The 12,066-nt window shown below is 36.0% G+C and overlaps 1 protein-coding gene across 1 annotated transcript; it reads right to left on the bottom strand.

The window, feature by feature from the left end:
• Positions 1-827: 827 nt before the first annotated feature.
• Positions 828-10,028, bottom strand: LOC134845071 (uncharacterized). The gene is made up of 3 exons (XM_063861915.1): positions 9,461-10,028; positions 3,848-3,991; positions 828-1,046 (listed from the first exon to the last, which is right to left on the bottom strand). Exons 1-3 carry the CDS (start codon positions 9,519-9,521, stop codon positions 853-855), a joined length of 399 nt encoding a protein of 132 aa, XP_063717985.1. The 5' UTR covers positions 9,522-10,028; the 3' UTR covers positions 828-852.
• Between the last annotated feature and the right edge of the window lie 2,038 nt (positions 10,029-12,066).

Below are 12,066 nucleotides of genomic sequence, written 5' to 3'. Positions count from 1 at the left end.
GACGCTTTGAGTACTTGTTTAATATTTTTTACCGAAAAATGGGTTTTTCTGACCCGCTCCCCCTCAATTTCAGTTGCTTTGGCACCAAAGAAATTTTATGTACACGGAGCAAATTTTTTGGAAAAAATATATCGGAACCTTGCTCAAACTTCGTTTTATTATGGCCAGTCATTACTTTTAAAAGCTTGGACCTATGAACTAACTACTTCATTTCAGACCTATTGTCAGCGCTGTCGTCTGCCCTACTAACATGGCTCCAATGATCTCCCTACAGCGCGATTGCTTTTCTTACAAATACAGCTTGCGATGATCCATTTCTCGAGAAAAGGAAACCATGGAATTCAAGAAAACTCATGTTATACATTTCTGTAAACCGCTATACATATATTTTGCTTCAAGGTAGAAGCCATCAAGCCTGCTGCAGATCCAGCTTCGAAACGGCCAAAGCCTCCTTTTTTAGGGGGGGGGGGGGGTGGGTTTTCTTGTTATGTTAGATTTTTTTCAGTAAGAATCGCTTCGTCTCAGGCTCCCTCTGCTAAACGTCATCAATTTTGTAATACAAAAAATTGCCATTTGTATCCCAGTTTTAGAAGCAAATCGAGGACAACCACCTCTCTGATCACCTACATTTTCAACTCTGAACCTTTTGTTTTAAAAACAATTTGTAGTGAATGATTAATTCTAATAATCTATCATGTAAAAAGTTCAGTTTTTCTATCGTTTTCGCCCACCAGATTCAAATTTTTACGGTGTAAACATTGATTTTTCGAAGTTGTGTATGAAAATCCATGAACAAAAAACAGAAATAGCAAAAAATGAAGGTGGGGAGACGGTAGAAGATAAAAGGAGTTCTTATGAAGGCAGGCCAATTCTATTCTCCTTCTTTCGAACTTCAAAATTTGTGCAAAAGTTGCTGCCTTTCAATTCACCTATTTCTTCATCTGTAAACTTCAGAGGCGACTTGTAGACGAGCATGCCACTCATTCCGTCTTCACGAGGGGCGAAATTCCTCGAATACACTTCGATGACGATGATGACAATTAAGACTAATACAAAAGGACATGTATAATAATATAGTTATACAAATTAAAATTGAAAAAAAAAAAAACAGCTGGTTTATGGTCAGAGTTATCTAATTTTTGAGCTCTGTCACAATCCTAGAGAAGATTGAAAAAATAACTGGTTCTCAGAATGGGCATTATAACTAGCCAGTGAAACAAAACTCCCCAAGACGCAAACTTTTTAAGCACACTGAAAATTTATGAAATGATTTTTGGCCGCTCACGTCTTTTCGTGCACAAAGATAAATTAAAACAACTTGGACCCCACTTTTGAACCCCACGTTTTTTAACTCCCTGTGTTTACACCCCCTACTTTACAAGAAGGAAAAAGTTTTCGCAATTAAAGCTTTGAAGTTTACCGACGCTATGGTTCCGAATTCCTTTCAAGTAGATTTCACTTTGATTCTAGCAATTGGTATTAGAAAGGGGTTAAATTGTAGCGGAGTTATATGAGAGCGGGTTAAGAAGAAGGGGTTAAAAAAACGCCGGATGATAGGCTTGGGAACCGAAAATTAGATCTAGCACCTTAAAATATTTAATTTCAGATCTTAAGTCGTCCTTCAAAGTCCCTCTTCCAAAAACTGATGCAGTACAAAACTTCATATATTAAGCCGACAAAAACTCATATATTAAAAAACGCAGATTGAGAGATCGTGAGGCGACAATTCGTAATACGGGACAATTCGTAACAGCAGATTAAGCGTTGAACACTGATTCACGCGAAGTATTCCTCTCGTGCCGGATGTAAGCGCAGCAGAGCAAGCGTATACTACTTGCCAATGCCTTGTTACCAAATGTCGCTTGTTACGACTTGTCGCCTGTTACGAAATGTCGGCTGTTACAAATTGTCACCTGTTACGAATTGTCACCTGTTACGAATTATCGCCTGTTACAAATTGTCACCTATTACGAAATGTAGCTTGTTATGAATTATCGCCTGTTACAAATTGTCGCCTGTTACAAATTGTCTCCACCACCATTAAACCCAATATCTCCTATTCCTTTAACCCTGAGTAATGTAGTACCAAATCTTCGAAAAAGAAATTTATCTGCGCTTACTAATTTCAGTGGTGATGGTGATGATGAAGTAGAAAAAAATGTTGAATCATACAATTCTTGACAGCAGACAAGTTCAAAGAGAATAGAAAAAAACGATGAAAAAATTAATGGAAAAACTACTGAAGTGTTTCGAAAGGTTATGGAATTCATTCATGACGATGATGACAATCAAGACTAATACAAAAGGACATGTATAATAATATAGTTATACAAAGTAAAGGTGAAAAAAAACAGCTGATTTTTGGTCAAAGTTTTCTAATTTTTGAGCTCTGTCACAATCCTAGAGAAGATTGAAAAAATAACTGGTTCTCAGAATGGGCATTATAACTAACCAGTGAAACAAAACTCCCCAAGACGCAAACTTTTTAAGCACACTGAAAATTTATGAAATGATTTTTGGCCGCTCACGTCTTTTCGTGCACAAAGATAAATTAAAACAACTTGGACCCCACTTTTGAACCCCACGTTTTTTAACTCCCTGTGTTTACACCCCCTACTTTACAAGAAGGAAAAAGTTTTCGCAATTAAAGCTTTGAAGTTTACCGATGCTATGGTTCCGAATTCCTTTCAAGTATATTTCACTTTGATTCTAGCAATTGTAATAGAAAGGGGTTAAATTTTAGCGGGGTTATATGAGAGCGGGTTAAGAAGAAGGGGTTAAAAAACGCGGGATGATAGGCTTGGGAACCGAAAATTAGATCTAGCACCTTAAAATATTTAATTTCAGATCTTAATTCGTCCTTCAAGGTCACTCTTCCAAAAACTGATGCAGTACAAAACTTCATATATTAAGCCGACAAAAATTCATGTATTAAAAACGCAGATTGAGAGATCGTGAGGCGACAATTCATAATACGGGACAATTCGTAACAGCAGATTAAGCGTTGAACACTGATTCACGCGAAGTAATCCTCTCGTGCCGGATATAAGCGCTGCAGAGCAAGCGTATACTACTTGCCAATGCCTTGTTACGAAATGTCGCTTGTTACGACTTGTCGCCTGTTACGAAATGTCGCCTGTTACAAATTGTCACCTGTTACGAATTGTCACCTGTTACGAATTATCGCCTGTTACAAATTGTCACCTGTTACGAAATGTAGCTTGTTATGAACTATCGCCTGTTAAAAATTGTCGCCTGTTACAAATTGTCCCCTGTTACGAAATTTCGCCTGTTACATATTATCGCCTGTTACAAATTGTCCTCTGTTACGAAATGTCGCCTGTTACATATTATCGCCTGTTACAAATTGTCGCCTGTTACGAATTGTCGCCTGTTACATATTATCGCCTGTTACAAATTGTCGCCTGTTACAAATTGTCACCTGTTACGAAATGTCGCCTGTTACGTATTATCGCCTGTTACAAATTGTCGCCTGTTACGACTTGTCGCCTTTTAAGAATTATCGCCTGTTACGAATTGTCACCTGTTACGAATTGTCGCCTGTTACGAATTATTGCCCGTTACAAATTGTCACCGGTTACAAATTGTCGCCTGTGACGAATTGTCGCCCTACCTTAAAAGATGCAATTTCCGAATTTCTAGGTGAAACATCGTTTAAGTAATGCAGTTTCTAATTTTCGAGGTCTAATTTTTCAATTTTGAATTACTATGGCGTTTATAAAACTCTTAAAATCATAGCGTGTTAAGGCGTAAAAAGCCAATGCTTGTCGATAAGAAGCCATATACTTTTCCTTACAGTTGGCCAGCACATCTTAAATACTTGTACCTGTTGCGACAGTTACTCCAATGGAAAGAAGGGCTGCTGCGACTAGTTGTGATCTGACCACTTTGCAGATACTGTCTGGGGATCCAGGGTTGCTGAAGCAGAGGGGGCCGAGCACCAGACCGAATAATCCGATCACGATTATGCCTAAATCGAAAAGGTTTCACAAATGCGCTGTGGGTTCTTGTTACAAAAATGCAGAAACATCAATTGGGTATAATTGTTTCGAATAGTTTTGCTTACTTTTATCGCTGAACAATAACAAGATTGGCAAGGCCCTGAATTTTTTTACTGGCCCTGAATTTTTTTTTGGCCCTGAATTTTTTTTACTGGCCCTGAATTTGTTTTGTTGCCCCTTAAAATTGATGAAACTTTTAAAAATTTAAAGAAAAAATTCACAAAAAAGGAAAAAAAAAACATCCTTTTTTCGCCTCTGCAGCTCTGGTTTCTTGAGACCACCTTAAGTAAATGATATTTTTGTGACCGTGAAACAGGAAAAACAAAATCAGGCAGAAACTATAAACTTCAAATAGAGACAGAGCAATGGAGAAGAGGCAAGGCAAGGAGAGAGCGAGAGAGAGAGAGAGAGAGAGAGAGAAAAGAAGGTTTTAACTCGACTTCTGAAGAGGTGGCGAAAAAAATGACTAGATTTTTTGGAGCTCTCCATTGAATCTGAGGTTGGAGCCAAAACGGCGGTGATCCATTTCTGTCAAACAATGCACGCAAAAAACGTCCAATCTTATTTAAGCGGGCTGCGTAGGCAGCAATTTAATCCACCTCAAAGAAGTTCAGATTGATTGATTATTACGAGGCCAAATTGTGCCTTCTGTGCCTTGTAAGCGGAATCCGCAACAGACCAAAATCAGATTCATCATGTTTTCAGGAGCTTTCTATTGAATCTGAGGTTTGAGCCGAAAAGGGGCTGATCGATATCTGTAAAACGATGCACGTAAATGATTGGGCAAAAAATTGGTTAAAAATTACAAACCATTAAACAAGTTTTTTATTTTTCAAAAAGTTTCAAAAGGTTTCTGCTCCTAAAACCTTTCTCTGCGATGAAAAGAATGACTAAATAGACCAGCATTTTACGCGGTAATATATCTGCTGGCGTCTGCTGATATAAGCCTGATTGGGTGTTACTGAGTTTTGTTATGCAATGGTCATTTGACAGTTTTGAAAAGCAATCCGCGTTTTGAAAAAAAATAAAAAAATTAATATCAAAAATTTATTTTTGTTAAGTGAAATATCAAATTTTGAACCTAGATGGATGATTTTTCAGTTTTTGATTGTGATTTTATTACATTTGCCAGAAATAAGAGCTTTCGGTGCGTCTCTGAATAAATCCGATGGGCGAATATAATGTTTAAAGCAAATTGATGGTAGTCTCAATTCGCAGTTGACGAAAAACCTTGTTTTTTTCTCCTAAGCAGAGGAACAACATGTTGTTTTTGCTAACATAAAACCTATCACAACTCAATTGTAGTTTCGCCGCTTCTACTATTGAGTGATGCCAATTTTAGACTCTAATTTTGGTAACAAAAATGAAACAAACGCAATTTTCATTTGAAAATTCAATAAAGATTTAAAAAAATCATAAAAAACTGGTGCTTTCTGCGATTTGCAAATTATCTTGGAAAAAATATTCAGCCCGCATAAGAACAGACTGTTTCGCTTTCATCCCATCAGCCAGGCTAAGTGCGCGAAGCTCCTTTTTAAGTAACTCAAGGCTGTTTTTTTTTTGCGTTTGTAATTATTACGTGGTACCACTATTGCAGTTGATCAATTTTTCAATATAAAAAAACTGTTACCTAATTCATCCTGATAGGAGCTGAAAATAGCCCCAGAAGCACTGAACCATTTAAAAACTGTGTAATGAAAAGATATTGAATGCTTCAGTCAGGACTTTGCGTCAGTTAGACTTGAATTTTTTTAACTTAAGATCATTTTTCTTAAAATTTAGGGGGCTTAACGGTTGCCATTTTGGTCAATTCGGGACAATCAACGCGCAATTTATTTCGCGCTATTAACGCCTAAGCGGAGATATAATCCGTCTTAGAAATCGTTCCAAATTGGCTGAGAAAGAATTACTTGTCATATTTGGTTTGTTTTAAGGAGCAAAAATTATAATTTTGTACTTTATAATGCATGTGGGGAAATGATTTTCACAAAAAAACATCAATTTCTTTGTTTATATTTTTTCAGTTTATTTTATTACATTTAATTTTTCTATCATATTATTGCCCCATAGACCTTAAAAGGCAATCGCAACACTCAGGGCTTTGCCCTGATATGAGCAGTTTTGCTTACATTAATTATTCTTTGTACACTATACAGATGGGTATCATTTGAAGCCTTCTCAGTTGTAACTTTGATTCCTGGAAAGATTTTATTCAGGGGCGGATTTAGGGGGACTCTTCTCCGGAGGGATACGACCCCCTGCCGACCCAAAGGTTCCCTCTTTGTACTATCTTGTGGTATCCATTTTTGGCGACGGACTCTAAAAAGTTTCTAAGGGCGCCTTTGGCACCAAAATGTACCAATTTTGAGGGGGAGCGCGCGCCGAGAAAACACGATTTTTGTCTAAAAACGCCTTTTTTGGCAATTTTTTTTTTTTACAAATTAGGGTTTTCGGCGCCAAATTTTTGGCCAAAATGGGGCCCAATTGGGGCTTTGGGAGTGCTCAGAAAATCAATTGAGCCGATCTAAAAAAAAGGTCGACAAAGTATTTGCAAATCGCCCCCTCAAGAACATTCTAGATCCGCCCCTCTTGTTATTTGTTAATTTTTTGTGAAACAGCTTGGAGAAACATTGTTGAGGATTTTCAGTCTGGAGTTTTAGCATGCGTTCTGTAAGCTATGTAAATCTCGGGCTGAGACGAAATATTTTAGCTTCGAACGTTTTTTGAAATTTAATGGTAAATTTGGCCAATTTGGGAAAAACCAATAGCAAAAAACGTTTGGTCTTCTGTAAGCGGGCTGCTTAGGCGGCATTTTAATCCACCTCAAAAAAGTTTAGATTGATTGTTTATTACGAGGCCAAATTGTGCCTTCTGTGCCTTGTAAGCGGGATCCGCAACAGACCAAAATCAGATTCATCATGTTTTCAGGAGCTCTCTATTGAATCTGAGGTTTAAGCCGAAGAGGTGCTGATCCATATCTGCACAAACGACGCACGTAAATGATTGGGCATAAGATTGGTTTATAATTACTAAACATTAAACAAGTTATTAAGTTTTCAAAAAGTTATAAAAATTTTCTGCTCCTATAACCTTTTTCTGCGATGAAAAGAATGACTAAATATACCAGCATTTTTTGCGCTAATACATTTTGTGGCGTCTGCTGGTATAAGCCCAACTGTCGTTACTGAGTTTTGTTATGCAATGGTCATTTGACAGTTTTGAAAAAAAATTCGCGTTCTGTAAAAAAAAAACAAAAAAAAACGAATAACAAGCGTTTATTTTTGTTAGGTGAAATTTAAAAATTCAACCCTAGATGGCTGATTTTTCAGTTCTTTGTTGTGAATTTAGTACAGTTAGCAGAAATAGTAGTTTTTGGTGCGTCTCTGAACTAATTCGGTGCGTGAGTATAACATTAAAATCAAATTCCTTGTATTCTCAAATCGCAGTTGACGGAAAACTATGTTTTTTCTTCTCCTAAGCAGAGGAAAACATGTTGTTTTTGCTAATACAAAACCCATAGCAACTCAATTGTGGTTACTCGCTTCTACTTTTGAGTGATGCCAACACTAGACTGTAATTGCATCACGTTGTTCTAAGCAAATCGCAAGGGGGGACTTTTTGTAACAAAAAATGAAACAAACGCAGTTTTCATTTTAAAAATAAAAAGAGTTTTAAAAAATCATAATAATAATAATATTAATGATGCTTTCTGCGATTCGCAAAATATCGTGGGAAAACTATTTAGCCCGCATAAGAACAGACTGTTTCGCTTTCTTCCCATAAGCCAGAGTAAATGCGCGAAGCTCCTTTTTAAGTAAGTCAAGGCTGTTATTTTTGCGTCTGGAACTATTACGTGGTACCACTGTTGCAGTTAATTACTTTTTGAATGCAATAAACTGTTCCCTTTTTCATCCTGGTAGAAACTTAAAATAGCCACAGTTGCACGGAACCATTGCAAAACTGTGTACTGAATAGATATCGAATGCTTCAGTCAAGACTTTGTGTCACTTAGACGTGAAAAAATATTTTTAGCTGTGATCAGTTTTCTTAAAGTTTAGGGGGTTTAACGATTGCCATTTTGGCAATTTGGGACAATTAACATGCGATCTATTTCGCGCTATTAACGCGTAAGCGGAGATATAATCCGTCTTAGAAATCGTAACAGATTTTTTGAAAGAAGCTTATTTGCCATAATTGATATGTTAGAAGGAGCCAAATTTATAACTTTGTACTTTATAAGGCATGTGGGGTGGTGATTTTCACAACAAATTATCAAAATTGATAGAACTTTTTTTTTCAGTTTGTTTTATTACATGTAATTGTTGTATGTTATTACTGCTCCATAGACCTTAAAAGGCAGTCGGAACAATCAGGGCTTCCCCCTGATATGAGCAGTCTTGTTTGCATTAAATATTTTTGTTCGCTATACAGCTGGGTATCATTTTGAAACCTTCTCAGCTGTAATATTTTCCCTGGAAAGCGTGTTATTCAGGGGTGGATTTGGGGGGGGGGGGAGGGGGCGGAAGCTTCTCCTCAGGGATTCTACCCCCTGCCGACCCAAAAGGTCCCCCTTTGTACAGTCTTGAGATATCCTTTTTTGACGACGAACCCTAAAATTTTTCTAGGGGCTCCTTTGGCGCCAAAATCTACTAAGTTTGAGAGGGGAGCGCGCGCCAAAAAAAAACGCAATTTTTGCCTAAATGCGCTTTTTTGGCCTGTTTTTTCAAGATATTGCCTGCGGCATGTCTTTTTAGGGCTTTGGTTAAGCTAAAAAAATCAATTTGGTCAATCAAGAAGCAATTCTAGATCCGCCCCTGTTGTTTTTGGTTAATTTTTTGTAAAGTACCTTGGAGAAACAATGCTGGTGAACTTATCAAGCTTTTGGAACGCTTTTTGATTTCTTTAACTCAATTGAGAGTGGAAAAAGCGTTTCAATAGTTAAATTTGAGTTCCGACTTTTGAAAAAATGACGAATGTTTGGTCTCGGTGATGCTTTCTGTCTTTAGACTCTTTTCTGACGTGATAAACAAATAGCAAAAAACGTCCAATTTTCATTAGGCGCGCTGCGTAAGCAGCAATTTAATCCCTCTCAAAAAAGTTACATGCAAAAAAGTGTGCATTGTAAGCTGGATCCGCAACAAGCCAAAATCAGATTTGTCGCAGAATCCGCAGCATTGCTACTTTTTTTGATCTTCTCTGCCGTTTTGGATTCCAACAACAAATACCTAAAACATTGTACTGATCATTGCAACAATTCAAGCTAAATGATCAAAATATTTTGACAGTAGATTTAACCAGTTTATAATTGATCTTGCGTGTGGGGAATCATTTTTTTAAATAAAAAAGAGAAAATCACCAATATTGTTTTTGCTATTTTTATTTGCATTTTTATCTTTTAAGGTTTAGTAACTTTTAAAATGGAATGTCAAATCACTGACCTGCAACAGCGATGGTGGAAACTACCGGGGTAAAAACTCGCCACAGACTAGACAATGACATTTTATATTAAAAGCTCTCCAACTAAATTGTGAAAGGAAGATGTTTAAAACTAATAATGATGAAAAATAATCTACTTTTTGAAGTGAATTGTTTTAATGAATGGTATGGAATAACTTGAATGGCAACATAAGGCTAAATTAATCTTCTAAAACTGATTGTCTATCGATTAGTTTGGGGATTTCAAAATAAAGCAGAACTAAAGTTATTTTTCTGAAACTCAAGACTTGTGAATGCGCCCAAATAGCGGGTAAGAAATAAGAAACTAGCGTTAGAAATAGAATGATAGGCAAACAGGATTTAAACTGCGGAACTAATGTATTTCGCTGGCTTAGTTTGAGAAAGGGTTTCAGGTTGTGCGGCAAACTGAACGTACTTTACCAAACCGCTGGCCGGTCGCAGAGGGTTTTAGAAAACTTAGATTCTAAACTAAGAGTTAGATACATGTAAGCGACACTGGAAGCCATAAAATATCTGAAGGTTTGATCCAATTGAATGAATTTTTATAGAACTTGTTTTATTCTAAATTTAGCAGAGCATGGCCAAATAATTTAAAGCTCTGAAGTTTATTATTTACAAAGAACAGTTTTATTGTCACTGCAGTTTTTAAGTTTGATGTAATTCAGAGAGTAATAAATTTGAATTCCGATTAGGAAAAACTGTGTTGTTCAAAGGGAAAGATAGACTGGTAGACTTTGGCTGGCTCTCAACAAACATCTGTGTTTTTTCTACTATTGTCAATAAAAATAGAAAAGACAAAAGAAACCACAGATTTAATTTGGAATGAACCATAAATGGTCTTCATAAAAAAATTTCAGCACCGTCAACTTTTTATTCTGTTTCATTTGAATCGATTTCTTTCAAATTTTTGTGGTAAAAAACGAAATTCCCGTAAAAGGCTCTTTGTGAAGAAAACTTGAGCAATTGGCAGGCTGCTAATGATTATTTCTCGTTCTGATGTTCAAATGAAAGCAAAAAAAAATTCATTCGAAGATAATTGGTGTGATGGTCACTTTGTTTGTCAATCAATTTATCAATTAACGAAAATTCATCAGAAGTATGCGCTTACTTTGCGATGCCGAAGTTGGTGAAATGTTTTTCATTGGTAACTTTAAATGTCGCGCGATTCAAATGTAAATTGTGAATAAAAGGAGCAGACATTTTTGAGTCAGAAGATAAGGTACAAAGAGTTGGGGGATCTTAGATCTACATCAAGGGCTGTTTCTCTACAGAAGGACGATTAAATTCGATTTAGAAAAAAATTCAGAAAATTTTTTGCATCGTTTACCATATAGTCTTTCAGGGAAATGAAAATAAAGGATGAAAAATGAACGAACATTGAAATGGCAACAGGAGTAGAAACAACCAATTTATTTCAATAAACCCAATTTCTCTATGGCGGAAGCTCTTTCAATCTAAGAACAAAAAACATGTATTCTATTCTGACAGAAAACATTTATATTATTGAAAAAAGTCTACTATTTCAAGGCTACTTTGCTTATGTTTTTACAGGTAACCCATTCTAACTAGAATATTTTTCGAACCATTTTTTTTCATTTTTGAAGAGAGCTAAGTTAGTACATAAGTTAAGGAGTACATTCATAGCATTTATGTAAAATTAAAATACATCAGCTGTGTCGAAAAAAAAGATGCAATCTGATCAATTTTGACGAAGCAAAAATTTGTTAACGGAAAAAATTTAGACCACAAAAAGAAAACTGACAAAATAAAACCTGAAAAAACATCCAGTGGTTTGCAAGGTTTCTGCTAATTGAAATATTTTTTCATATAATTGTGGAAGAAACTAAAATTATAACATATGCGGCTGGCAATTTTGACGGTTGGCAATTTCCTTGTGTGTTTTTTATGCATATGCTGTAAACATTATTGGTTTTCGTGGTTTTTGATTGGAAACCTTTTCATAGGGTGATAATCCAAAGTTTGGGGTTAATTGAGAATTGTCTGCGAGCGGAAATAATTTTACGTCTGTGTACCCTGCATTGTAATTTTTATCATTTCCGTTAATTATACATCGCAAACATTCATGTAGTGATTGGTTTATGGAACATGTGAAGTTCTGGGCTTAGGTTTTATATTATATAAATGACACAATGAAATAATTTCATTATTAATAAATTCTGTGCCATTGTCTGTGACAAGGATTTCGAGTAGACCGATTTTCATTATCCAGTGTTCATAAAGTGCGGATATGTTAGCAAAGCGCGGTTTACGCCTACCTAATGTGTGAATGCGTCTACTATTACCATAATGTATGGATTTCTTTCAGAAAAAGGTGATATAGGGCCTTTCGTGTCAAAAAAGGTTCTCTGGTTATAAACTAACTTTAGTACCTGAAAGTCTTGTTGTTCCGCAATTTGTCTTTGGTTTTTATCCATATTGGTGCGTTTTGAAAATTTAATTTTTGAGTAAGATTGTCGTAGTTTTTTTGTAATCCAATATGTCCTTTGTTATTTGGAAACTGTGCTATGTTAAAAGCGAAGAATTAAACTTAGTGGTAAACAAGGTGCCTTATCATCTGTATGTAATT

The sequence above is a fragment of the Symsagittifera roscoffensis genome, chromosome 4, assembly GCF_963678635.1.
Source record: "Symsagittifera roscoffensis chromosome 4, txSymRosc1.1, whole genome shotgun sequence".
NCBI lineage: Eukaryota > Metazoa > Xenacoelomorpha > Acoela > Convolutidae > Symsagittifera > Symsagittifera roscoffensis.
This window is presented reverse-complemented; position numbering and strand designations above follow the sequence as displayed.